This window comes from Rhinolophus sinicus, linkage group LG18, assembly GCF_036562045.2.
Source record: "Rhinolophus sinicus isolate RSC01 linkage group LG18, ASM3656204v1, whole genome shotgun sequence".
Taxonomy (NCBI): Eukaryota; Metazoa; Chordata; class Mammalia; order Chiroptera; family Rhinolophidae; genus Rhinolophus; species Rhinolophus sinicus.
In genome coordinates, this window is record NC_133767.1 from 17,360,156 (window position 1) to 17,386,853 (window position 26,698).

A 26,698-nucleotide genomic window follows, 5' to 3' on the forward strand; every position below is an offset into this window, starting at 1 on the left:
TCCCCCGGTGGGGTCACACAGGATGTACTTAATTCCCCCAGCAATGAGTTGGGACAACACTTGTGAAATATTGCCAACTAGGGAAACTCACTAGAGACGCAGAGCCAGGATTCTTACTGTGGTGGGTCACATAGGCAATGTGCTTAGCAAGCACCAAAATTCCAGACCTCAGAAGGAAAGCAGTTGTTCAGCATAAACCATATTGTCTGCACAAACTGTGTAGGCAGTGCGAGCCACTCTTACCAGTTAATGGTGGGAAACCTCCTGAAATCAATGTTACTCAACTCTAGCCAATGGCCATTTTTGCAAGCAGGCCTTTACAAGGTTAGCACTTTGTGCAGGATGTATTTTCTATATATGAGTATTTCTTTAGGCTACTGTCATGCAGGGTGTCATGCGGGGTCTCTGGTCCCGCTCCCCATATAAGAACGCAGGACATGGTGAGGCCAAAAACGAACACCCGTGGAGCCATAGATAGAGTAGTCAGACCACTATATTCTCTATGGCGGCTGGGTTGGACACACAGGAAGCAGGAGCCACATGATCCGCAATCCAAGGTCCTCTTCTCTGCCAACCACCCTCACTTGCTAACTGCAATCCGCACTTGCTAGCTCAGCCACGGCAGTTATATCAGTGGCCAATGGCTAACTGGTTACAGCTGATGGCCAGCTAGTCACAGCCGACGGCCGTCTACTACCCAAGCCAAAACCTTTCCACGTGAGGCCGAGAGCCTGGAACCTGCTCTCTGGGACTCTGTCCCCACAGCTAGATTCTCAGAAGTGAAATTTGTAGGGATGAGCATTTTTTTCAGATTATTGATAGATCACCACATAGTTTCGGAAAGGTTTTTTGTTTTACCAGTTTATATGCTGTAGTCACACAACAGCCTCGCCAGCTGTCCCCCCGTGTCTTTCCTTAAGGAAAGAAGAGTCTGTGAGACTGTGCCTTTCTGGGACTCTGTTCCATCCTTGTGTTTACACCTTATGTCTGTCTGGTCCCCAAAAGATGGTTTGCAGCCAAAGACGGGTAAGATATCTCACGGGAGATACAACCTAAGCCAGGCGGAACCAAGTGGGAACCCCCAATGAGCTGCCTTAGAAAAATATGGGAAGGGGCCTTGCCTCCCCTTCCCCCTGCCTGGGAAAAGCCATTGCTGGCTCTGGCTTTTCCCTGGCACCTGTTTGTGAGAGAAGTCATGAGGACAATAAAGGTCAGTTCTCTCCACTTATCTCAACGGAACCGTTATGGAACTGTTACAATATGAGAGACTTGACCCTTAGAGGGAACATACCTTAATTAAGACATCGTGGGACCTTGTGCTTCGGCTGTTGACAGACAAAGGGTGATTGGAATAAACATTTTTCTGCTATGATGTATGAGTCTCACAGACCGTGTAAGAAACAATGTTACTTTCTTGTATTTGTATACCTATCAATAAAAACCTCCAGTTGGCCTTATTCTGGGCTCCACTTCTCTGAGACTGAGAGACCCCTGTCCTTCTGAGAGATTTAACTACATTAAGTCTCTGTTTGTTTCTTTCTTAAAAACTTAACCCAAGCCACCCCTTCTCACACCCTCACTGCCGTGTTGCGCTGGACGCGACAATATGCCAGTTGTGTTTCACAACCCCCTCCTCGGCCCTGGGTATAATTCCAAAGTCTTTGCCAAGTGAGCAAAAACATATTCAATCTAGATTATTTTTAAAATTACTTTTAACAAATTACTTTTAATAGCATTGTAGAGATACACTTCACCTACCATGCAATTTGTTTTCAGTATAATCCAAGATACGTGTAAGCATCACCACGGTTAACTTTACACCTTTATCACCTCAGAAAGCAATCCTATAACCTGTAGCTACCACCCCCTGCCTCTTTCACTTCCTGCTCCCCACAACCCTCAGAAACCACCAGCCTATTTTCTGCCTATAGGTTTCCCTATTCCTGGCATTTCATATGAATGAAATCATATAATGTGTGGTCTTTTGAGACTGGCTTCTTTCACTTAGCATAATATTGTCAAGGCTCATCCATGTATCACTTTATTCATTTTGACGGCTGACTATCATTCTGTTGCATGGGATATACAACATTTTATTTCTCCATTCATCAATGGTTAGACGTTTGGGTTGTTTCCATCTATTGGCTATTATGAACAATGCTGCTATCAATATTTGTGTCAAGTTTTTGTGTGGACACAATGTTTTTATTTCTCTTGGGTAACACCTAGGAGGAAAATTGCGGGGTCATTTGGTAATTGTTTAATCCTTTGAGGAACCTGTTTTCCAACGTGGTTGTACCATTTTACATTCCACCAGAGCACTCTAATTCTTCACATCCTCACCAATACTTGCTCTTTTCCCTTTTGCTTGGTTTTTTGGTTTTTTGATAGCCATCTAGTGGGTATGGAGTGGTATCTCAGTGTGGTTTTGATCTGCAGTTCTCTGATGGCTGATTTTGAACATCTTTTCATTTCCTCATTGGCCATTTGTATAATTTCTTTGGAGAAAAATGTCCATTCAGATCCTTTGCCCATGTTTAAATTAGGTTATTTGCCTTTTTGTATTTTGAGTTGTAAACGTTCTTTATAGATGCTAAAGTTCCTTATCAGATACATGATTTTCAAATATTTTCTCCCACTTTGTGTTTTCTTTTTACTTTCTTGATGGTGTCATTTGATGCACAAACGTTTTTAATTTTGGTGAAGTCCAATTTATCTACTTTTTTCTTTGGTTGCTTGGTGACGTATCTAAGACACGATGACCAAATTCAAGGTCATGAATTACCCCCATTTTCTTCTAAGAGTTAATAGTTTTAATTCTTACATTTAGGTCTTTGATCCATTTTGAGTTACTTTTTGTATATGGTGTGAGGTAGGGGTCTGTGGTTCTCAAAGTGTGGCCCTGGAATTGCAGCAGAGCAGTGTGCCCTGGGTGACAGGAATGTGTATTCTTGGTCCCCACCCCACACTCCCTCAGTCAGACCCTGGAGGTGAGCCCAGCAATCTGTATTTTAACAAGTCTGGCACACACTTAAAGAGAACCACCTACATGATATAATATAAGAGGTAAAGGCAGGATTCAAACCATAGCATGATCAAAGCTAACTTTTACCGAGTGCTGACTTTGCTTTCCCATGGTCTCATGTAACTTCCACAATCACCTTAGGATGTGTTGGTACTATTATTATCCCCATGTGACAGATTGGGAAACTGAGGTGTAGAGAGATGAAGAGACTAGCCCAAAATCGTGGAGCTAGTGAATGGCGAGCTGGGACACAAAAGTCAGGTTTCTCGGTCTCCAAAGCCCATTGTGTTAGCATTTCCCCAAGTGGGGGGCCACAAACATCACCGGTAGTGATGGGTAGTCTCGGGGCAGGTGCTGGGTGTTCATTTTAAACACCAATAGTTCCGTATTTCATGTGTCATAGAAAAACACACATAACTAGCATTTGAAACTCATGATTTCAATAGTCACACTGTTTCCCTTTAAAATAACTAAATTTATAGTCACTTGAAGAGAAAAATATGAACTACAGGTGTTATGCATAGACTCGGCAAATATGACAGAGATGGTAACAGTGAAGCATGGGAACCACTAAGCCCACTTCAGTTACTTCAAAAATATGTTAACCCTTTGTACCTTCTACTGTATGTAAATTGTACCTAAAAAGGATTGCAAAAATACTGGATTCCAGTTAATAATGTACATGCTGAAGCATGTAGAGGGAAGTGCATGCAAGCCGGCCTCCTACTTTGAAGGCAAAAATAGGATGGACTGATGGACAGAGGGCGGGATCCGTGACGGAGCAGCTACGGCTCCGACATGGTCATTGCAGACCCCAGGCGGTGCGTACGAGTCCTCACTGTACAAATTCTTTCAATTTCTCTGCATGTTTGGAAACTTACATGTTGGAGAAAAATGTATATAGATTGTCTCATGGTGAACGAATGAATAAATAAGTCAAGACTCAAAGACTAGGTAGAAATCTCCTGAAATGCTTTCTTTACACTCTCTTGTATATTTCCAAAGTGGGCTTGTACTCCTTTTATAAGAATACCTTTTTCAAGGAGAGAAATGGCATCAATTGATAAAATAGGCCTTTATTCCAAGGGCAGAATGCCAAGAAGACACTGCCCAAGGTCAGCTGCTCGTCCAGGGATCTCGGCACTTTTGTACAGCCCAGCCCCCCGCCGTGCGGGACGCCTGTGGGCAGAGTTCATGGGTGGGCTGTGGGCTGTGCGCAGGGCTCTGACCTGCCTGCTGGTCAGTGTGGGCCCTGGTTAGTGTATCCTGTGTCCCAAGAAGCCCAGTGTCAGGAGAGTTGGCAGAGGAAGTTGTGCAGAGGGAGGACCACGAGTCCTGACAGGGAGATTCCCAAGGTGTCGGAGACACAGGCGGCCGCCATGGCAAATTCCCGGTGCCGGTCACTGGTCTGGGGAGGTGGGGTCAGGGGTGAGGCTTCGGTCCCATGAACCCCCGAGGAGCCGCCCACAGCCCCTCTGGCTGGTACTGACCTCCAGGGCGATGTTGTGGAAGGTGTTCACGTAGGCAGCGCCCCCCAGGAAGCCCTCGTACAGAATGATCAGGAAGACGAAGTAGATGCTGGGCAGGAAGCTGAGCACCACGTCCGCCAGCAGGAAGGCCAGGTTGAGGCACTGCGGGGTCAGGAGGGGGTGGGCTGAGCCGGGGCCAGGGCTGGGCGGGCGGGGAGGGAGGCTGCGTCCTATCCAGGGGCCCCGGGTCTGATGAGGGAAGGCTGGATCAAATCCCAACACCCCACGGGCCCACAGACCCTGGCATCTGGGGCCCGCCTCCTCCCTCCCCCATCCCAGCACTGCAGGTCTTGTGGGTCTCTCGCCCTCCCCCATGGCTCTGGTCATTCCTTCCCTCACTTGGGATGTCCTGGTCATCACAGCTCACAGCTCAGCTTAGATCAGGGTCACTTACACCTGTGATCTCATTCTCCTCCCAACGGGCTCCCCACTGACCCCTCCTCCCCAGCCCTTTTTCCACACTGAAGTGACAGGCCAGTGGTTCTCAACTGGACTTGATGGTGCTACCAACGGGACAGCTGACAATTTCTGGAGATGTTCTTGGTTGTCTCAGCTGGGGACAGAGGGTGCTACTGGCATCTAGTGGGTGAGGGCCAAGGCTGCCGCTCCACACCCCACAGTGCCCAGGACGACCCCCAACAAAGAATGATCCACCCAATGCCAACAGTGCCGAGGCCAAGAAGCTCTGGCTTAGATGCCCTCTTCTCTGCTCTCTTAGGAAGCCTCTCTGACTTCACCCACGGGCATGTATAGGTCCCCCCTCTGTACCCCAGTTCCTCAGGGGGCCCCTGAGTGCAAGGGTTGCCACCACCTGCTTAACAAACATGAGGACCATCTGGGGACCCTCAGAGCTTCTAACTCAGAGATCTGCATAAAAGCACACACCCTGTCAATAATACCAACGGGACCAGCCAAACCCTGCCGACACTTCATCTATAGCATTAGACTAGACACTTTTGTCGTGGAATTAAATGGTTACAAGCCACGATTTCTATGAAACAGCCTTGGTTAAAATGATAGCTAAAACCGAAAGCTACATTTCAGCAGCGTCTAATGAAAAACCCTAAGAACTCTGACATAATTTGGGACTTTGGGATGGCAGTACTGCTTAAAGAAATAAAGAAGAAAGCAGATATTTACATGCTGTTGCCATAACATTAAAGTGTCATCTATACTTAGTCTAGGTCTCGTCATCATAGATTTAAGTTTATTAAAAGGGGCCAGGAACTTTCCTACAATGGTTGAAAGTTTATCTTAACAGTTACCTTTGGGCTGTAGAAACAATGAATGCTGGTTAGGTAAACCTACTTTGCTTATTAGACTGTGGGAGGGATGCTGTCTGTTCTCTTAGAGCTGTAGGTTACTTTTGCCATGGGCAGTTGAATGTGCTCACCCGCCCTGAGATATATAATCTGTTGAGTACAATGTCACTGATTCTATAATTAACCATGCAGAATTAAAAAAACAAAACTGTAGGGCCGGCCAGTCTGCTCAGTTGGTTAGAGCACGATGCTCATATGACCAAAGTTGCTGGTTCGATCCCCACATGGGCCAGTATGAGCTGCGCCCTCCACAACTAGATGGAAACAACTACTTGACTTGGAGCTAATGGGTCCTGGAAAAACACACTTTAAAAAAAAAGATTGTACATTTTCTTAGTGTTACAAATGTTATTTGAAAGCCTGTGTCTCTGCATGAGGCTTGTGCACATAGTCAGTAAATAAGTAATTCTGATGAAAACATGCTACAAAATCTCGTTCTTTCATTCTTCTCATCTCTCTTTCTTACAACTCTGCTGAGAAGTGGACATCGGCTGTGCCCGATTTACAGATGAGCAAACCAAGGCTCAAACTGGTTCAGATACTTGCCCTACGTCCCACAGCTACTGAATACAGAAGTCGGATTCCCATCCAGGTTTGCCTGGCTCCCGAGGACACACTGGACAGGAGCCCTGCTCACCTTCAGTTCCCCGTGCTGAGAGAACAGGACAGTGAGCAATAAACACTTCCTGATGAGGGAGGGAAGCTGGGAGCCAAGGCAGGAAGGGAGTGAGGGCCAGGTGCTTGGTACCTGCAGCAGGGCCAGGGCCCAGGTGAAGCGGATGTGACAGCAGCGAAGAGAAGAACGGGAGACAAAGACACCGGCCTGATACAGCATCTGGTACCTGAGACAGGGGCAGGGGTCAGAGTAAGCCCCTCTGCTGCCTCCTCACGGGGCAGCCCCTCCAATGCCAGGCCCCGTCATCAGGGGGCCCTCCCAGCACACTGTGCATCCCGCTACCCACCCTCACTGTTCTCACCAGCGGTACTGCTGCGCGTGACTCAGGGACGTGTTCCGGAAGAAGAGGAGCTCAAACTGCAGCCAGGACCAGACAGAGGAGATGGACAGGGACACATGAGCCCTCGGCTCGGCCTCTATTCCCCCACCCCTTCCCACAGCCCTCACTCACAAGTCCCTGATTGATAAAATACTCAGCGAAGTAGACCAGGACCAATGGGATGATATAGCACAGCAGGCCCTGAGGAATCAGAAGACACAGTGTAAGGCTGGGAGGCGGGCACGGGCTGCAGGCGGGGCTAGGCCACGGCCACCCTCCATACCTTGAACACAGTCCATCTTTCCTGAAGGGAGAGGGTTGAGCTGGCATCTGCAGAGGAGCAGGGAGAGAAGGGCAGGTGAGGCTGGCACACTGGCCAGCAGACGGGTACTGGTGGGACAGAACCAGCCGGCACAACAGTGTGAATGCACTGGACTGTACAATTAAAAACGGTTCAGCTGGCAAACTTCATGCTATGTATATTTCACCATGGTTTAAAACAGAAAAGGATTGGCCAGAGGAGACCTCATCACAGCTCCCGGATAGCTTGACGGCCGTACATCTCCACCCCGCTGCCGCCCTGGCCCCTTCTTCCGGTTTCTTAAACACCCATCCAGGCTTGTGCCATCCAGGCCCTCACCATCTGCTGTGCCCTCTGCCTGGGACCTGCTCACCCCCCGTGTCCGCAGGGCTGACTCCTTGTCATTCAAACTTCAGCCCAAGGACACCTCCTCAAAAAGGCCTTCCCTGACCACCTTCTCCTCTCCACTTCCACCCAGGTGTCATTTTCTAGCACATCCCTGTTGGAGGTGCTTCCAGCACTTACCAGTATGGGAAAAGCATGGTTCCGAATTCAGTGATTTGGTTACGAGTCTGCCTCACTTCCTTACCTCGCTCGCCCCCTCCCCACACACACACTGGAATGCCTGGCACATAGGAAGAACTCAACAAGTATTTCTTGAATAGATGAATGCAATCGCTGTTACGGTAACCTGCAGACACCTACTTCCCCCAAATGTCCACTATAGAGAGGAAAAGACTAAAGCTGAGAGAGAGAGAGAGAGAGAGAGAGAGAGAGGCCGCCCGCCTGCAGGGAAGACCTCACGTGTCTCCCACCTGGCTTTGACTCTTCTGGGGCCTCACTGCTCATCAGAGGCTGCCGAGCTGCCCTCTCTGCCTCTTCTTCCCCTCCAGGGTCCTGGGGCTCAGGAGATGTGAGCAAGAAGAAATAGCTAGGAGTAGGCAGAACAAAGATGAGGTCACAGAGCCTGTCAGGCGGGCAAGGCCACGCCCTCCCAGGGCAGCCCCTGCGTTTCTACTCTCTCAGGCACCGTCCGCCTCCAGAGAGCTCCAACGGGAAAACGCCTCCTTCTCTGGAGCTGAAATTTGTCTCCTTGTTGCTTCTGCCCCTTCTTTAATGCCTGACTCACACCAAGCAAGTCAGCTGTTTTCTTGACACTAGTATTCGAAGGATTGCTCTAGCTACCATTTATGAGGTTTGCATTCTGGGCTAGGCCAGAACTCCCCAAATTTCAGCCACTTAGGTTTTGCCTTCATGCTATTTGTCGTATGTACGTTCTTCTGGTGTATAACATTTTTTTACTCAATGTTTTCCTGTGTTGATTCCCTTTTTCTATGTGGCTTTGTTCTGAGCAAAAATGTGTGAAGCCAGAGGTGTGAAGGGCTAGTTAAAACCTTTTCCTAAGATACATAAAATCGATAAAGTCCACCCCCGACCCCTCCAATCACCTCGGGAACTGCACTGCGTCACACCTATCCCCTCATAAGGGGAAAGACCATCATTTGAGATATGGGAAAACAGAGGGTAAGAGGGGTAATGCAACGTGTCCCACACCACAGAGCTAACAAGTGGCAGCTACAGACTCAAACCCAGGCCTCTCAGAGTCCAGGCTGTACCAAGAGTCCATCCCTCATACAAGGCTGTCGGGAATCTGAAGACCGGGATCCTGATCTAGTTCTCCCTCCTGGAATCCCTCTTCCTCCCGCCCAGGGCAGCTCACCTGGCCAGGAGCAGGGCGGGGATGCCCAGCATGGACAGCAGGGTGTGCTGCGGGGAGAGGCCAGCCTGCGTGAGGCCCAGGTACGACAGCGCTCCCAGCAGCCCCGCTCCGCCCGTCCCTGAGGACCACCAGGAGATCACAGCCCTGAGAAGGACAACACAGTCTCTAAGAAGGCCCGAAGCCAGCAGGGGGACTCCTCTCCCGACTCCCCATGTTGCTGGCTTACCTGGGATAGAAGGCGGTCAGTGAGAGGAAGGTGACCTCCCCCAGTCCCGAGGAGACGCTGGCCAAGACCACGCCTGGGGGAGGACAAGCAGGACAGTGGCATCCCCAGCCTTTCCCCAGCAGTCCCGATCCCCTCAGGCATCTGGCCACAGTCTCTTCTGCATTAGCTCAGCTCAGAGGGGCTGGAAATAGATGCTTAGACGGACGGGCGGGGCTCCAGATCTGCAGCAGAACCAACCCCACCCCCACAGGCCCTCTCACAGGGAGAGGTACCTCCATCCGCCAACTCATCAGACCAGAAGCCAGAACTCAACCTGGACGCCTCCTCCACCCCCGTCACGAAGTCTTGGTTCCTCTGCCCATCTCAGTCTCCACCTAACCCATCCATTTCCCCCCAGCTCATCCACTGCCTACCCAAATTGACCTCATCTCCCATTTCCTACTTGTGCAGTCCTAGAAGCTTCTGAGGCTTACAAAAAGAACCCCTTTCCTCCAGGGAGATGAGGAGACGACCCCCACATATGCTCTGTTGTGGGTCCTCCGAGCCCCCCCACCTGACACAAAACCTCATGCTCACCACACAGGCTCGTCACCACCGAGTGAGAAAAGGCAACCAGGATGAAGCTTCCAGCCGCACAACCCCCACTGATGAGAACCCGGGGGCTGAAGGAAGAGCAGGGAGAAGGGGAAGGTCACTTTCCGCTCTCAGCTCCCAGCCCTGCCCCCACCTCCTCTGTCCTCCTGGCCCCCCCCACTCTCAGATCCCACCGGCCTTTCCTCCCACCACGCCCACCCAGACCTGTAGGGCAGCAGATGAAGTCCAAGGGGAGCCAGTAATTTGATGATAAGCGTGGGGAGGATGTCTGCCAGGAGCACCGCCTGGGAAAGGAGAACAGAGTGAGAGCCCAGACCTTCCTGGGACAAACGTCTGAACACAGAGGCCAAGGAAAGCTATAAACCAGCCTATCAGACCGGCCACAGAGGCAGGCTCTGAAGTCAGATCTGGGCTTAAGTCCCAGCTCTGCTGCTCTTTAGCTGTATGTCAAGGCATTCACATTCTCTGAGCATCAGTTTCCTCATCTGGAAAATGGGGACGACTGTAGTACCTAGCTCACAGTACTGGTGTGTGAATTAAATGAGCCAATATATGCCACCCACAGGAAGGGCTCAGTAAAGGGCGGCCTTAATTATTATAATCAGGACAGTCCCAGCTGAGTGCTGATGGGGTGGGGAGGGGCTCAGGGGAAGACTCACAGCTGTGGAGACGGAGTTGCAGTCAAATCGAGATGAGTTACTATGGGGGGTGGGCAGTGGGTCTGGGTCCACCTGATGGGAGAGAAGAAAGTCTTTCATCCAGGGAGGCAAGAGGGTAGACAAGCAGGGCATGGCCCCAGTCCCAGCTCTGCTCTAATTGACGGATGGCCTTGGGTCAGTACTTCAGTTTCTCTATGTGCACAATAGGGAGGGGAAGGTTTCCATAGAAACGTCAAACCAACGACTCACAGGCTAAAGATGGCCCTGTAAATGGACTTTATCTGGGTAACACATTTAGAAATCTTTCATTTAAAAATTTGGGTTTCCAGAAAATCTGATCTTGGACCAAATTCCCTGTTGGATTTGCCAGATGGCCGCTGCTGGCCCAGGGCATGCACCCTCCAGTTCCTCACAGACAAGGGGTTCTTAGCGGGAGGTGATGATACCCCTCAGGGAACAGCTCACAAGGTCTGAGACACTCAGGATTGTCACAACTGGAGGGCAGGGACTGCTACTGGCATCTAGTGGATAGAGATCAAGGATGTTACTAAACATCCAACAAGGCACAGGACAGCCTACAACAAAGAATTATCCAGCCCCAATGGCACAGTGTGGGGGTTAAGAAACCCTCCCGGAGGCACTGGTGCCATCCAGCCAGCATCTGAGTTTGTACACTTGGCACCAACTGAGTCTTCAAGACCCTTCCTGAGATCTGGGAGATTGGGAACTTCAGCCCTCTTACGTCCTTGGCCACCCCATTCAATCCATGAGTTTTTCAAGAGGGCGTCTGGCCAAGGGTGAGTCCCTCATCTTACCCCAGGGACTAAACCCGGTGGTGATGGTGGTGCAGAGGGTCACTTACGAGGCTCTGGTTCCCGGGTGCTCTCTGGTGGCGGAGGATGTCGTGAGCAGCACTGAGCATCACCACGTAAGAGAAGTTGTTGCAAAGGCCCAGGAGCCTACAATGAGCAGGACAGAGTCCCCCCGTCCCCCACACCCAGCTGTGAGATATAACTGACATATAAGAACAGATCTTAACGTCCTTCCAGGCCTACCATCTATGCACAGTCCTAGCACCAAACCTGGAACTGGGCCCAGTGCCAGAGGCTTCATGTGTCCCTTTCATAGGCCTATGAAGTGGTACTACTGCTCTTCCCATTTCACTGCTGAGAAACTGAGGCTCAGAGACACTATGTGACTCTTCCAAAGTTACATGGGAAGCCACTTCCAACCCAATCTGCCACGTAAGTCCTCCACGTTTAGGGTAGTGCTCGAAGTATTTCCCAAGGCTCAGTAGTTGAATAATTTTAGATGGTAGATGAGCTTTCAAAACACAGTGCTGGGTTTATTCAAACGTGCATTAGGAAAATATCGGCTGGTGATTTAAAGTTTTATTTTAAAAAAAGACCTGTATTTACAAATCGAAAGGCTTAGTTGGTTGGAGCAAAAACATGAAGTAAATCCTCCAATAGGAGGATCCGGCCAAAACGTGAAGGTATAAGTAAATGAGTGAAGTTTGGGAAATTTACCAGTTGCCTCAGGGCAAACCAACTGGTTCAGTAAATACAGAGGGTGCCCCAAAAATGTATACACATTGTAAGAAAGGAAAAAACTGTATTAATCGCCATACTCAATATATACCGATAACAAAAGATGAAGACAAGTCACGTTTGATTTCTGCAATTAAAACAGGTGCTCTAAGTGGTTTCCATCAGCGTCCAGACCCTTCTGATGACGGCAAACTACTGCTTGAGCATAGATGACATCGCTTAAAATGTGTGTACATTTCTTTGGCACCCCTGGTATGTGTGGATTTAGCTCCCTTTTCGCAGCCCAACTCTGTCTTCTCTCTTTCTTCCAGTTGCTTCCCTCTTCCCACCCCATTTTGGCCGCTCACCAGAAGCCCATCGCGTTCTTCCAATGGGCGCCCTGACGATCCCGCAGAGGGGGCCGAGATTCCGGGGCGGTCTCCTCCCCTGGGAGAGCGGGAAATAGAAGGCATGACCCCCAGCCGACTCAGGTGCGTGATGGCCCCACGGGTGTTCTCCCGGGGTGGAGCCAGCTCCCGAGCTCGTCAGGAGGGTCGTGGGGCACAGTCACTCCGGTGAGGGACACTCACCCTCGGAATCCGAAAGGCGCCGCTGCCGCGAGCCGGCAGAGCCGCTCATGATATCAGGGTCAGGTCCCCTGAGGGGTCCAAAGGCAACGAGAGTTCAGAGTCGGCTTCGATGGGGCGGGTGAGGGTCTGTGACAAGTGAGAAGGATCAACGCCCCACTGCGGGTCCCAGCTGCGGCTTCTCTGCCTCACGCGCGCCCTGCGACCCATTACGCTCACCCGGGCCTCGGGCCTCCATCTCGCATCCGCGCACGCCCACCATGCCCCACCCGTCGGACTCTGCCCCCGCCCCCTCTAAAGCAGGGGGCCCGGCAGCCTGTACCTTTAAGAGCAGCTGAGCTTTCCGCACCAAGGAACAACAGGTTGGTGGGTCACGTGACAGCGCCGGCGGCTTCCCCCATCACGTGCTCGCAGGTCCTCACCACTTCCGGTTCTTCTCTCTGACTTCTTCGCTTCAGGGCTTGCCAGCTTCGGGGTGTAGGAACCGAGAGAGGCCGACAGAACCCGGGAAGCGCTGGTTTTAAGCTGGAGTGGGTGGGATCGGCGAGAGGCCTGACGTCAGGTTAGCAGCGCCCAAAGCAGGGCCTGTATGGAACCAGCACTAATCATGGCTGTCAGCGGCTTCAGCTCCTCTTGCGGCCCTCACTTGCCAGAAACAAACATGGCCGCCTGGTTACCTTTTTTTTGGTTTTTGTTTTGTTTGTTTTTTGTTCAGACGAGAAGGTTTGTGACCGGCACTAAGGCTGCCAACCTCAGGTCATACTTATTGCTGTTGCCCTTAGATTGCTTTAGAAACTGAAGATAAATATAACACCCACCTACGAGGATTTCATGAATTATTGACTGGCAGTATCCCAAGCATTGGTAATTTCCCAAATTACCCTAGAACCAAAGAATATCACCGAAGTAGTCCAATCCCTGGTTTTATAGATGAGAAAAAAAAGAAAGAAAAGTCACTGATGATCACTGTCTTGCGGGAGACCCTGCTCACTGCGCCATTTGTCGTGCGCGGAGGCCTTCTCGCCGCGCCATTTTTCAGGCGGGGCGGCCTGTGGGGTCTCTGCTCCTGCTCCCCACACAAGAACGCAGGATATGGTGAGGCCGAAAAGGAACACCCGCGGAGCCATAGGTAGGGGAGTCACACCACTATGGTCTCACTGGAGGCTGGGTTCACCGGATGCACGACCTGCCGTCCGCCTTTCCGCCAACCAACCGACCGACGACTCTCCTTCACTCTCCTCACTCTCTTCCGCTCTCTTCGGCTCTCATCTTCAGCTCTCCTCGGCTCTGCTCGGCTCTGCTCGGCTCCTCGGCAATCCTTCGTAGCCGCAGCAGTTATACCAGCGGCCAATCGGCTAACCGGCCACAGCCCACGGCCAATCAGCCACAGCCGACGGCCATCCACCACCCGAGCCAGCACCCCTCCACGTGAGGCCGAGAGCCTGTAAACTACTCTCTGGGGCTCTGTCCCCACAATCACACAAAGTTAGATGTAAAGGTGACCTTAAGAGACCCTTTTAGCAATAAGCAGTAGAGCACCAGACTGCTGCGGGATTCCTGCCAGCATCAAGGGTGCGTAGGCCCGATGATTCTAAGACACAAGATTCTGTGACCTCATCTAGTTTCTCTAATTGGAAATTTGGGAAGTGGGGCTCAGGCAGAGCTAGGGGAAGAGGTGTAGGTCGACATCACTTCCCATAGTCCCAAATAAGGAGTGGAATCTCTTACCTTCCTCTAAGCGGTGAAGCAGTGTTCTGTGTTTCTTCATCATGTCCTTCCCCTGCTATTCTCGCCTATGGGCTTCCAGTAGCTGGTACTCACCTCCACCAGCTCTTTCTCATCACCAGGTCCTCAGACTGCTGTTGAAAATGTGCCTCCTTTTGGTCTTCTTCCCAAGTCAACCAACCAATGAAAAATGGGGTTCAGTATCCATTTCAGGGCTCTAGAAATTCAGCAACCTGTCATACATGGCCCTGCCCTCAAGGAACTCACGGGAGAGTGGGAGGTAGACACAAATAACCACAGTACAAAGCTTAGCCAACCTGTGTTTCACAAGAATGACTACAGATGACGGAACGGGCTTTTGAAGCCACCAAGCCAGCCCCTTCTTCCCCTTGGGGAAGCACTAATGACCCTGAAATGAGGAGCCAGAGCTCTTACCGGCCCCCTCCTCACTCCCAGTCCTTGTCCCCGGGCAAAACAGGAACCACAAACCCAGCTTCCTCTCACAGAGTGGCTGTGGCTTGGGGGTAGGCGGAAATGGCTGAGGTGTGAGTACAAGACCTGAGTCACTGTAGCTGTATTTGCCATATGCCTCCTCCCCCATCACCAATTCTGAGGTCTCCTGCTCCCGTTTTTTCCTTTCTGGCTTCCTCCCTTGCCCTTTAGCTCGAAATGTGCACCTGAGTCCCCTGTGTGGAGCATACCCATTTCCCAGCCTGGGCTGGAAGCTTCTGTGGTTATGGCAGAAGGTGGGTAGGGCCTGGGGTGGGGATGCGTCAGGGAGAGACAGGGGAAGAGGAAGTGTCTTGGGTCCTGGCGAAGACTTGTCGTGGTGGGTGGGGACGGTCATTGCTTCTGGACACACAGAGACAGACAGGATGGATTTCCTCCGGCTACATCTCCCTGGGCTGCATCAGGCCTTGAGGGGGGCACTGGTGAGAGGGGCAAAGAGATGCCAGACACTTTCACCCTGCTCCCTGGGGCCTCACCTTCCCTCCTTCCCTTGAGCCTATCCTCAGACTTCAGTTTCCCTCACTAGGATCAGGCAGCCTCCTAGCCCAATCTTTCCTGGATTTCAATTTTCCCACCTCCACAAACACATCCACATACCCATAATCTAGGCTCTTTCCTATTCCTTCTGCGGGTCCTGTTCTCCTTCTCCTCCCAGATCCTAAAACCCCTCTTCAATCCAGAGTTCCTCTGGCTCAGGGCCCCCAGGGAGAGGGCTGGGCCACCTTTAGGCCTTTGTTCCCGCCCCCAACCCCCAACATACACACCTTTTTTTCTAGGATTCCTTCAGCACTTTTGTGTCCTACCTTATAGGAGATGAGGTCCCCACTGCAGAGAGGAGGGAGTCACGGGCAGCTGAGGAACTGGGGGAGGTGGCCACAGGAAGACCAGGGAAGGCTGTAGAGGAGGAAGCCCAGGAGGCCCTGGAGGGCCTTGGAGACAGGCAAAGTAAAGGCAATGGAGGACTGACAGGGCCCAGAGAGGCTAGAAGACGCTCGGAGGGAAGCTCAGCTACAGAACAGATCTGGGCTTGGGGAGAAGGCAGCTCCCATGGATCTCAAGCAGAGAAGCAGGACACGGGGGCCTGGGAGCCAAGTGCCCCTATGGAGGCCAGAAGGGAGTCTCAGGTAGCGTCTGAGGCTGGTGGAAGTAGGAGCAGCCAAGCTCAGGAGAGTCGGGAGCATAATGAGCAGGAAGTGCACAGAAAGGAGACACTGAGAACCTGGGAACAGGAGGAGGAGGAGGAAGAGGTCAGGGCAGGAGAGCCAGGGGGGGCCGGAGGGGTGGAGTCAGAGTGGACCTGGCACCAGGAGCCTGAGGGGAAGGCCAGTGCTGAGGGGCAGAAGGGGGCGGGGGATGGCAGGGATTTAGAAAGGGCAGCCAAGGAGGCAGTTGCAGAGGGGATCCAGAGGCCTGGGGCCAAAGAGGCTGGGAGGGAAGAAGAGGTCGTGGTGGTGGTGGTGAGGGAGGGCCAAGGCACGAGGGCACAGGGGACACAGGAGCCAGGGGAAGAATCTGAGGATGGGGCAACCTTGGGCAGAGAGGAGGCCTGGACATTCTCAGATGTAGAGGAGGCCAGAACCACCTCAGATGGAGAGGAGGCCTGGACAACCTCAGGCAGGGAGGAGGCTGAGACAACCTCGGATAGAGAGGAGGCCTGGACAACCTCAGGCAGGGAGGAGGCTGAGACAACCTCGGATAGAGAGGAGGCCTGGACAACCTCAGGCGGGGAGGAGGCCTGGACAACCTCAGGCAGGGAGGAGGCCTGGACAACCTCAGGCAGAGAGGAGGCCTGGACAACCTCAGGCAGGGAGGAGGCTGAGACAACCTCGGATAGAGAGGAGGCCTGGACAACCTCAGGCAGGGAGGAGGCCTGGACAACCTCAGGCAGGGAGGAGGCCTGGACAACCTCAGGCAGGGAGGAGGCTGAGACAACCTCGGATAGAGAGGAGGCCTGGACAACCTCAGGCAGGGAGGAGGCTGAGACAACCTCGGATAGAGAGGAGGCCTGGACAACCTCAGGCAGGGAGGAGGCCTGGACAACCTCAGGCAGGGAGGAGGCCTGGACAACCTCAGGCAGGGAGGAGGCTGAGACAACCTCGGATAGAGAGGAGGCCTGGACAACCTCAGGCAGGGAGGAGGCTGAGACAACCTCGGATAGAGAGGAGGCCTGGACAACCTCAGGCAGGGAGGAGGCCAGAACCACCTCAGATGGAGAGGAGGCGGACCTCCCAGGACTTGGGGAGACAGAATGTGGGGCAGTCCCAGGAGATAGGATCCCAGAGGGGACTGTGAGCATCTGGGCCCTAGAGAAGGCCTCTAAGCGAGACCAGGAGGAGGAAGTGGATGAAAATGGAGAGGCCGAAGTGAGCCTGTTACCAAAACAGACCCAGGTCCTAGGAACGGAGCGAGTGGAAGAAGCAGCCAAGGACCAGGCAGCAGGGAGGGAGGCTGCAGGCCAGCGGTCCAAGGGGGAGGTAGGCGCGGGCTTTGAGAGTCAGGCAGATCAGGGTTGGAAGGAGGCCAAAGAGAGGCGAGACTCAAAGATCAGGGCTGCTCCGGCCAGCCTGGAGGAGGTGTTGCAGGCACAGGAGGCCACAGAGGAGAAAGAGGGGTGCCTGGCCATAGAGGCTGAGCTGCCCCTGGACAAAGCGGTAAATGAGGCTGAAGATGAGGTTGGCTTGGAGGCCACCCCAGAGGCCAGACCTGAGAAGGAGTTCACGGAGGAGAGGAGTGAGGAGACTGCTCAAATGGGTCGAGAAGCATTGTGGGTAGAGTGTGGTGGCCTGGAGCACAAGGTCACTGAAGCCCAGGAACGTGATCTGAGGGGAGGCCCCCAGGCCCCAACAGAACAACCTGAGGAGGGACAAGGCAGTAAGGAAGAGCTCTGGAGCATTCCATCCCTGAGCAAAGAGGGCACAGAAAGGAGCCTGGAGGAATATCCCAGGAACATGGGGTATGGAAATCCTGATGCCTCTGAGGCAGAAGCCTGGGAAAGCCGGAGGAGAAGGGATGTAGAGAGAGGGAATAGCCAGGAGGAAGAAGCAGACACTGAAGAGGGGGAGGAAGAGGCTGCAGGAAGCCCAGAGTCTGCTTTCCCAGAAGTCCTGGAGGCAGGCAGAGAGTGGAAGAAGGCAAAGGAAGCAGGCTGTGGAGCAGAGAGCCAGGAGCTGGGTGGAAGGCAGAGGGCAGGCCAGTCACTGGCAGAACCACATGCCAGAAAAACCGAGGACGAGGAGGTAGAGGCTGCAGGGCCCTGGGAGGCAGACAGCACATCCAGGGGAGGCTGGAGGCTGGAGGGGGCGGCTCTGAGCCCCCAGGACAGGGAGGATACATGGGCCAGTTCTTTGGCTGCCGAGATTGTGGAGGCTAATGCAGCTTTGGATGGAAGGGCTGCTGGGACTGGGGAAGGGCCCGAAAGAGAGGCTGGGGAAGCTTGGGATGGGGTATTTGGGAGAGGCTGTGAGTCAGAAGGGAGAGAAGAAACTGGCAGAAGTGAGGAGCTGGTGGAGGCTGCAGAGGGAGACAACAGAGGTGGGAAGGAGTTTGGCCTGGAGGGCTCAGCAGAGAAGGAGGTTACTGGCAGAGGTGGCCAAGCAGAGGCTTTGGAGGCCCAGGAGGATGAGCCAGGGACAGCGCGGATGGAGGCTGGGGTACCTGCTGTGGCAGATGGAAGCTGGGAGATGGATGGCTTTACCTCAGGCCCCCAGGCGGCAAGGGCAGAGGGGACCATGGCCATCGTGGAGGCCGAGGGCTTCCCAGGAGGGCAGACGCTGGTAGCAAAAGAGGCTGAGGTATGGCAGACGAGGGACCAGGGGCAAGACTGCGAGGGGCAGCGTGGGGACCATGGCCCTGAGGGACAGGCACCAAAGCCCTGTGATGCGGAGAATGTCGAGCTGACTGGACGCAAGAGGGCAGAGGCCCAGGAGATTGATGCAGAAGACCTGGGAGACGCCCAGGGCCAGGAGGACCAGTCCACAAACCAGGACCCTGCAGAGGCGGAGCCTGGGCCACGCGGAGAGCCTGCCGGAAGTACTGAAGGGGACGATGCTCATGGCAGCTGGAGTGAGGTGAGGGCTCCAGGTGGGGTCCAGGGCCAACCAGGGGAGAAAGTCGAGCTAGCCCGTCACCCTCTGTGTCCCCTCCCTGCAGGCCCTGCTGCCTGGGTCTCGCCTGGATCTCTCTGTCCCCCGGAGCCGTGTCCTCCTCTCCCGAAGCTCCTCCCAGCGTCGTCGCTCCAGGCCTTCTTTCCGAAGGACCCCCACCCCTGAGCAGCAGGTGGAGCCTCCCAGCCCTCCACCAGAGGAAGAAGCACTGTCAGCCGTGGGGCAGAGACTTCTCCAGTCAGAGGAACCTCCAGAGCCAAGCCCCCCAAGGCCTGAAGGGACCCCAGTGCCCGCCAGGAGAAGACCTGTGGGCCATGGGTAAGCACAGGGTGAGGTGGCTGGGCTGGGATGAGCCGGACGGGACCATGGACCCCTGACAACCAGCTCCTACGGCCTGTCTTCCATCTCCAGGTTTGGCCTTGCACACCCGGGCATGATGCAGGAACTGCAAGCCAGGCTGGGCCGGCCGAAGCCCCAGTGACCGGGCACCTGGACGTGGCAGCCAGGCCCCGATAAGGCTCAGAGGACTCGGTGGATCCTGGCTCACCCTGACCCCCCTCAGCCATTTGGATGCACCCCTTCCACCTCGCGGACCTTAGTTTCTTGGTGTGTCATTCACGGGCAGACAGAACTAGACATCTTCGAGAACTATGAGCTTAAAGAGTCTGACTCTCCAATGTGGCTCATGGACCAGCTGCCCCGTTGGGACCACCTTTCACGGTCTGTCCCCAACCTGTCTCTGCAGCTGTCCAGAAGACGGAGAGGGGGCAGAGCCAGGCCTCCCCACGCCTTCTCTCTCTGACTACACCTCCTCCCCACCCTGTCCCCCAAACCCCTGCCCAAGCCCTTAGAAGGCTGTGTAGGGGTAACACAAGCTTTTGGGGTGGGAGCCAGTCCGGAGCAAAGGGATGAGGTGGGCCTGTGGAGCTCCATTTGCAATTGCCGACTGATGGAAAGCAGACTCGCCCCCTTGAACTTCCAAAATGGGAGCTTAACCTCGGAACTCGGCCGGTTACTATGGCAAACACCAACTGAGCGAGCCAGAGTGGGGGAAGGTGGGCCAGGAACCCCAAACATGGAGGAAAAGAGAGGGGTCCACAGTGGCCAGAGGCTGCAGAGTCCATTTCAGGCCCCCTTTAGGTGTCAGACACCCTTTCTCTGAAAAGAAGCTGAGGCAGAGAGAAGGTGAGAGCGCTTTATTAGGCACCCAGCATGGAGGCCTAGCCCAAGGACAGACAGCAGGCCCTGGAACAATAAATAAACCATCATTTCCCTAAACAATAAATAAATATCCAAGAAATAAATATCCAGCAAAGACTGGAGGGGCTTTAAGTTATTGGGTAGGGTCTGGGAAGGGAGGGCGGGGGAGTCCTGCCCTGTCTTAAGCTGGAGGCTGTTCTGTCGGCTCAGACTCAAGTCCTAAAGGCCTAACATGTGAAGGGAAGGGGCTAGAAACCACCCCTTCAGGCCCGGGAGCCAGCCAGTGTTGGACACCCCAAGACCTGGGCCGGGTTCCCAGCCTGAGAGAGCAGCAGCAAGTCCCACACAGTCCGAGCCAAGACAAGCTCCAGAGAGTGCAGCAGCTGGTAGGTGAACAGGATCTGGGGCCAGGACACCTGGGCTGACATGTGGGAGGGGCCGCCCAGAGCCCCTGGGAGTAGCCCCTTCCCCTCTTCCTCGGGGAGGTGGAGTCCTGCAGCCAGCACCTGTGAGGAGAGGCCCATCGTCAGAAAGTGGCCAGGCTGAGAGCCTGAGTGAGCGAGCGAGGGAGCCCTTGTTCTTTTATTGTCACTAATGGTGCCAAATGACCCCAAGCAAATCACAAGGCCATGATTTCCCTGGATGACCCTGGCTTCAGACCTTCCATTGTGACATCATCTTGTGTGTCCTGCCTGATTTTTTGGTTCAAGAAAATGGAAATCACAGCGAGATGATGCTCACAGAGGGAGCCGGCTCACTCATCCATGAGCACACAGGGCACTTGGGGTTCCGGAAATTCCTCTCTTAAGTGTCGTCTTAGGTTGAGACATGGGCAGAAAGATGATATAACTAGTTTTTAGGCTGCTTGCGTTTTCGATTCTCCTTTTAGTAATGGTAAAATTCCTGTTTCCCTCTGAAATGTTGAGGAGAACCTGGTGATGTCAGAGGATGAGAGGGAGAAGGGAACCAACTTTATCACAGGTCCTGCGGCTGTCGGATGCTATGATGGGTGCACCAGAGCTGTTCTCTCATTTAAGAGCAAGACCCCAAGAGAAGGCAGAGATGAAGAGGGCAGAGCCAGGGCCTGGTGCAGCTACACACACACGCTGGTACTTACACTCTCACGCACTTACACACACTCATACGCACACTCAGAGGATCAGAGAATCTGGAGCATCTCCCTCCAGACTTACCCCATTTGGGGGTACGGGGGTGTGTTTAAAAAGGGAGCCAATGCGCCTCAGTTTTGGTCTCTGGGGACCAGGGAGGGCGGGGTGGGCACGCTACCTGGAAGCGCAGATGCTGCTGCAAATCTCGGAGATCCAGTCTCATGGCCCACAGCTGCACGGTCTCTGAGCTGGCCCAGCCCCCCTGGCTCCCCAGCCCTCCCAGCAGGGCTTGGAAGGGATGAAGTGTCGTGGAGAGGAAGCAGAGGCGCTCTGTGTCCTGTGGGAGCAGAGGTGAGGGGTTAAGAAAGGCCTGCTGGCTGAGGATGGCCCGCTTCAAACCTAAGCCCACGTCTCTCTGGGCTCCATTCCCATCCCAAACTCCAGTCCCCATCCATCCAAATATCTGCTCTCATCCTCACCTCCATCTCCTTTCCCACCCCTCCCTTGCTTTGCTCCCCACCATTTCCGTCCCCACTGTCTTTGATCTCTAACCTATGGCCTTTCCCCACCTCATTCTCAGTCCCATGGCCGCTCCCATGTCTAACCCCAACCCTGTCTCCAGTGTCCATCACTCTCTACCCACAATCCCGTTCTTTTCCCTTCTCCATCATCTGGTCCTTTCTCCATCTCCTCACTTATTTCCAGCCTGTCTCCAACCTCTTTCCCGTCCTTATTCCCATTCCGAATCCCAATTCCATGCCTCGTCCATAGGTCCAGACTCACCGGCGTCTCTGTCCCAGCTCCAGCTCCATCCCAACCCCGTTCCAGGCCCATCCTCAGCAGCAATCCCATCCCTTTTCCGCCCTCCATTTTCACTCTCATTCCCAACCCTCTTCCCATTTCTCCCCTGTCCCCCTTCTCATCCCATCTCAACACCAACCCCATCCTTCATTGATATTAAACTCGGTCCCTGATCCCATTCCCACCTCTTTCCACACCCAGCTTCACTCTGACCCCCTTCCTAATTCCGTTTCTTTATTCAGCTTCATCTTTATGTCCAACAATGTACTCAGCCTCATCAGATTCTATCCCTCGGTTTATCCCAAAATCCATCTGTAATTCAATCCCTGACTTCATCTCTGTCGAAGCCAAGCCTTATTGCCCGCTAACCTCCCCCACCCTGCCAGCCCCCCACTCACCGAGAGATTGCGCCAGGCCTGGAAGGTCAGGGAAATGTTGGGGAGCTGCTGTCCCAGGGGCAGGAGGTCCAGGTTCACTCCTGGCAGATGAGATTCAGCCTGTGGGGCAACGGCTGTCAGTGGGGGCCAGAGTGGATTGGGGATCTGCCCATCCCCAGAGCTGGTTGCATTAGGGAGACTCACAAAGCGGTGGGCCTGGGCCCGAACCTCGGAGAGCAGTTTCCTGGCGAGAAGTAGGCTGACCTTGAACTCCCTCCGCCACTCCTGCAGGCTCAGCGTGGGCCTCCCTGGCGGCCTCGGGAATCCCCAAACACCAGCTTGAACAAGGAGCAAAGAGAGCAGCAAAAGGCTGAGCCCTAGAGAGACGGGGAGAAGGTGGGCGAGACGAAGGCAGAGCTTGAGAACTCAGGAGAAAGAAAGGAAGGTGCCTTTTCTGTGCCTCAGGCTCCCATCTGTAAAATGGGGGAGTGAGACCATCTGGTTTCTGACCGTGCTCCCTGCCCCGTGTTTCCTGAACAGAAGGAAAGGAGGCAATGGGTGGGGGGAGCTCTGGGAAGAGGACAGTGTCCCGTGGTTTCTCCCTCTGGGGGAGGAAATCTAGCAGTCACGGGAGTTACACAACGCTCCTCGAAACACAAACCAACACAGGCCCCTGAGTCCAAGTCTATTCCTGCTTACCCTCCTTTCCACGCCTCTTTCCCATCTGTTCTCGATCTCTAACCCCTGGGTTCTGCTCCTCGAAATGCCTTCTCAATAAAGACCAAAGGAAGTTTCTGGTTATGTCCACTTCCCCTGTGGACTTTCAGAGGGGGTGGGCAGTGCCTGTGCACTCTAGTGTCCAGGCACCCTGGCTTGGGGGCATCCTGGAGACTTTGGGCAGCGTGGGGTTCCTCCCAGCTGTGTGCTGAGGGAGAGTGGGGGCTCCTGGCCCTAGGGGATACTGCCTTCCCACCATCCACTTTCTGCCTGAGCTCTGGAGCCCCCAGACCCTTCCCTTGGCTGCTCCCTCCCCTCTGCAGCCCATCCTGGGGGCTTGCCACTGGCCTTGGAGGTTCTGTCCTGTTCTTGTCCTTGGTCCCTACTCGGACCCTCCCATCTGCTCCTCTGCCCGGAGCTCTGGTTCCAGCTTGAGTCCTTCATTCACCAGCTGCAGACTGGGCCTCCTTCCAAGCTTCCAACTGCAGACCCTGGGCCCAGGGAGGCTGTTGACGCTCTGGCCCCAGCCCTCCACTTGTGCCAACTCCTCCTGCTATCCTTCCTCTCGCCAGCCCCAGTTCTCAGCCAGGCTCTCTGGCTTTTCTTCATCACTCCAACCAAACTCTTCATTTATCTGCCAGGTCCTGGTACTGGTCAACTCTCCCCATTCATCCAGTCAAAGTGTGCCATCCTCTGCCGAGCCCTGGCCAGACCACCCCTCTGTCCAACTCCTCTTCCCAGTTCATGCCAGCCTCATCTTCATCCTCCAGGCAGCTGTATCCTGTATCCTTAGTCTGCCAAGCAGTTGCCCCTCAGCCCTTTGCCCCCATCCGCACCAGTCAAGCGCTCCCGTCCTCTGCCCAGTCTCAGCCAAGCCTCCCGCACCTGTGCCCTGAGCCCTGGCCTCAGACTCACGCCAGCCAAGGTCGCCTGCCTTCTGGCCCATGGCGGGGCCCAGCCTCTTTGGCCAGCCATCTCCTGGTTCGGGGGAGTCTTATACTGGGGGCTGTGCCCGGTTTCACTTTCCGTCCTGCTTGTACTTTCAGCTTTGCATTAACTCAGTCTTCCCTCTTCACCACCCCTTGCTGAAATGGGGAAATGTAATTTCCCTTCCCAGAGGGGGTGGGAGGTTGGGTGGGGGGGAGTGGCGGGAAGCTGGGGTTTTGGTCTATCCAAGCTCCTGACCCCCCACTGAGCTCCCAGGGCCAGCCTGCCCCTCACTTCCCCACTCTGCCCTATTTGCTGGTAGGTCCCAGAGAATTGAACCCCCTCCTGTTTCTCTGCTCTGGTTCCATCACCTGCCTACTGTCCTTCAAAAGATGGATGGCCAGGTAAGGGGACTGCTCATCAAAGGGGACTCGGGGTTTAACTCTCTTCTGGTTTACCAGATGGCTGAGGAAGGGACTGCAAGGGAAGCCAGGGCGTGCTGGGTGCCTGGGGTGGGGCTTTGTGGGGTGCGGGGGGCCTTAGTCTGGGCAGTATCATGGCTGTCCATAGCCAGGGTCAGGGCTGGGTGAGAGGTTTGGTTCAGGACCAAGAGCTCAGTCTTTGGCCAGAGTCAGATCTTGGGTGAGAGCTCACTCTCTAACCAGGATGGGGACATATTCTAGGATTGGATTCAGAGCTTTGTCTGGGGCCAGCATTCTGGCTCTGCGTTCGGTGTCAGGGCTAGCAATGAACTGGGGACACTGCTTGGGACCAATCGGGGTTGGGCTTAGCGCTCGGTCCAGATGGGGCAAAGGGCCCTGTCTGTGGCCAATGCTCTGAGGCAGCCTGTGACCCCGGGCAGGGCTGAAGCTCAGGCTGGGATAAGAGCTCAGGGTCAGAGCTCAGACTATGGTCAGGTTGGGGTTGTGTGAGGTCAGGTTTAGGGCTCAGCCAAATCCCAGAATAGCTTTGGTGTTTCTGCTCTGTAGACAGCTGTTAAGGCTCGGTTGCATCAACCACACATCTCCCAGCACAACCCGCCTTAAGCCCCACCCTGGATTTCCCATCTTCAGGGAGAAGATGGGGGTTTCTTGGTCTTCCCTGAGGCCAACTGCTGCCACTTTCCTTTTGGGACCTCTGGGGTTTCCCTTTTGGGTCCCTGCTGTGAGACAGAAACCAATGGGGCTTCCCCGTCCTACACCCTGCCTCACTAGCCCTGCCTGGGCACCGCTTACCAAAGTAGCCTGGGACCAGTTGCTAGGGAAGTACCAGCACCAGCCAGCGACCAATCCCAGAGGGCTGCCGGAGGAGGAGGGAAAAGAAGAGCGCTGGCACCTGCCTAACCCAGACAGGTTTCCTTTCAGTGCCCCCCAGTGGTGACAGCTCATTCCCCTCCATCCCAGGGCCCTGGGGCTCCCTGCTGGGAGGCTGATGGTGAGAACAGACAGAGACCCTGTCTGGTCTTCCTCACATCCCCAAGTCCCATCAGCATCCTAGAGGCATGACCGCCCCGTTCACCCCCCAACCACAGCCACTCCTGACCTTTCGCCATCACACAGCACTGCTGTGCCTCTCAAACCTGGGCCCCCATCTCCTGCTCTCTGGCCACAGCTTCCTGCCCCGACCTTCTCTCAGGGGTTCCCGAGACCTCCTGTTCCTTGTCCTTCTCTGTCTCCTCTTGCCTCCTCTCACTCCAGCCCTGATCCTGCTTCAGCCACTGCTCCTCCTGCCTGAATGGATGAGACGTCTCATCGTCCCCTGCCTTTGTCCAGGCTGGTCTCTCCGCCTGTAATGCCCTCATGACCTTCTCTGGAGTTCTCGCTCCTCAGCCTTCTCTGTCCTCCCCGAATGGCCCCTGCCATAAATCTTGTCCCCAATGGACATTTCACATTTGTTTATCTTGCTCACTCTATCCTCACTCATACCACTCTAGCCATACTGGTCTCCTCATTTCTAGAACATGCCAGCCATGCCCGTGCCTCAGGGCCTTTGCACTGGCTCTTTCTTCTTCCAGATATCTGCAAAGCTCACTCTCTCCTTAAGACCTCTGCGCAAATGTCACCTCCTCCAATAGGGTCTTCACTGAGCACCTTGCTAAAGAACACAATCCTGCCCCAGACCCTCTCTATCCCCTTCCCTGCATTGTTTTACTACACAACAATGATTAGATATCTGATCATTTTAGCTACTTAACATTTTCTCATTTATTTTTGTCTGTCTTCATGCCCTAGAATCTGGGTTCCACAGGGGTGGGAATTTTTGCCTGCTTTGCGTGCTGATGTAACCCCAGTAGCTAACAGTAGCAGGTTCTTGATAAATCATCCAACAAATCTTCCTTCTGCCACAAGCGCCTCATCCAGTTTCTGTTCATGGCTGGTGATCTGTCAACTGCCCGGATGGAGCAGCAGGTCTGGGGCCACCTGAGCCCTGAGGTCTCATGGTCAGCCTTCTCCCACTCTGGCCAAGGCTCCAACTGAGGGATATAAAGGGGGAACCTGGGCAGGGTCCTGGGCTGACGATCTTGGCAGATCCTTGGCAAAAAGCTAGAGGGCCAGTGAGGGCAGTGCCAGCCTCTGCCCATATCCTTGGAGGATGGACCTGGGCCCATCCCTACCTACCTGGGCCTCAGTTTCCACAAGTGGATCCTGGATGGTGGGCTGAGGCTTGGGCTGGGGCCAGCAGGAAATGGAAGTGATGTGGGGAGGGGTGAGAAGGGCTGGAAAGGAAGCCAGGAACCTGGTG

At 54.1% G+C, this 26,698-nt stretch overlaps 3 protein-coding genes across 5 annotated transcripts; 1 reads left to right on the forward strand and 2 right to left on the reverse strand.

Moving 5' to 3' along the window:
- Positions 1–4,081: 4,081 nt before the first annotated feature.
- CLN3 (CLN3 lysosomal/endosomal transmembrane protein, battenin) lies at positions 4,082–12,616 on the reverse strand. Of its 2 annotated transcripts, none has more exons than XM_019754735.2 (15): positions 12,491–12,616; positions 12,269–12,347; positions 11,234–11,330; positions 10,372–10,443; positions 9,917–9,996; positions 9,695–9,780; positions 9,119–9,191; positions 8,893–9,036; positions 7,988–8,103; positions 7,155–7,201; positions 7,004–7,072; positions 6,854–6,909; positions 6,625–6,718; positions 4,516–4,656; positions 4,082–4,433 (listed from the first exon to the last, which is right to left on the reverse strand). In XM_019754735.2, the coding sequence occupies exons 1-15, from the start codon at positions 12,537–12,539 to the stop codon at positions 4,314–4,316; spliced, it is 1,323 nt and encodes a 440-aa protein (XP_019610294.1). In that variant the 5' UTR covers positions 12,540–12,616; the 3' UTR covers positions 4,082–4,313. The 2 variants fall into 2 exon arrangements, with proteins under 2 accessions (XP_019610294.1, XP_019610295.2); XM_019754736.2 differs by lacking the exon at positions 4,082–4,433 and adding an exon at positions 6,423–6,528.
- Positions 12,617–15,018: 2,402 nt separating this feature from the next.
- On the forward strand, positions 15,019–20,140 carry APOBR (apolipoprotein B receptor). Its single transcript, XM_074322887.1, has 4 exons — positions 15,019–15,144; positions 15,499–18,789; positions 18,872–19,143; positions 19,237–20,140. The coding sequence occupies exons 1-4, from the start codon at positions 15,088–15,090 to the stop codon at positions 19,304–19,306; spliced, it is 3,690 nt and encodes a 1,229-aa protein (XP_074178988.1). The 5' UTR covers positions 15,019–15,087; the 3' UTR covers positions 19,307–20,140.
- IL27 (interleukin 27) lies at positions 20,007–24,084 on the reverse strand. 2 transcript variants are annotated; one of them, XM_074322914.1, is made up of 5 exons: positions 23,945–24,084; positions 22,517–22,689; positions 22,334–22,432; positions 21,313–21,471; positions 20,007–20,531 (listed from the first exon to the last, which is right to left on the reverse strand). In XM_074322914.1, the coding sequence occupies exons 1-5, from the start codon at positions 23,973–23,975 to the stop codon at positions 20,289–20,291; spliced, it is 705 nt and encodes a 234-aa protein (XP_074179015.1). In that variant the 5' UTR covers positions 23,976–24,084; the 3' UTR covers positions 20,007–20,288. The 2 variants fall into 2 exon arrangements, with proteins under 2 accessions (XP_074179015.1, XP_074179014.1); XM_074322913.1 differs by having other exon boundaries at positions 22,334–22,689.
- Between the last annotated feature and the right edge of the window lie 2,614 nt (positions 24,085–26,698).

What these genes read in the sequence shown, in the direction of transcription:
- CLN3 (XM_019754735.2), bottom strand. Translation starts at nt 12,539, where the DNA reads ATGAGCGGCTCTGCCGGCTCGCGGCAGCGGCGCCTTTCGGATTCCGAG. An exon ending in CTTCATCTGCTGCCCTACAG is followed by an intron (nt 9,781 to 9,916) that starts GTCTGGGTGGGC and finishes CTCTTCCTTCAG; the next exon opens with CCCCCGGGTTCTCATCAGTG. An exon ending in GGGCCCTGGCCCTGCTGCAG is followed by an intron (nt 4,657 to 6,624) that starts GTACCAAGCACC and finishes CTGACCCCGCAG; the next exon opens with TGCCTCAACCTGGCCTTCCT.
- IL27 (XM_074322913.1), bottom strand. Translation starts at nt 23,975, where the DNA reads ATGGGCCAGAAGGCAGGCGACCTTGGCTGGC. An exon ending in GGCAGGCGACCTTGGCTGGC is followed by an intron (nt 22,690 to 23,944) that starts GTGAGTCTGAGG and finishes CCGTCTCTCTAG; the next exon opens with GGCTCAGCCTTTTGCTGCTC. An exon ending in AGGCCTGGCGCAATCTCTCG is followed by an intron (nt 21,472 to 22,333) that starts GTGAGTGGGGGG and finishes CTGCTCCCACAG; the next exon opens with GACACAGAGCGCCTCTGCTT.
- APOBR (XM_074322887.1), top strand. Translation starts at nt 15,088, where the DNA reads ATGGATTTCCTCCGGCTACATCTCCCTGGGCTGCATCAGGCCTTGAGG. An exon ending in AGGCCTTGAGGGGGGCACTG is followed by an intron (nt 15,145 to 15,498) that starts GTGAGAGGGGCA and finishes CTTTTTTTCTAG; the next exon opens with GATTCCTTCAGCACTTTTGT. An exon ending in CTCATGGCAGCTGGAGTGAG is followed by an intron (nt 18,790 to 18,871) that starts GTGAGGGCTCCA and finishes CCCTCCCTGCAG; the next exon opens with GCCCTGCTGCCTGGGTCTCG.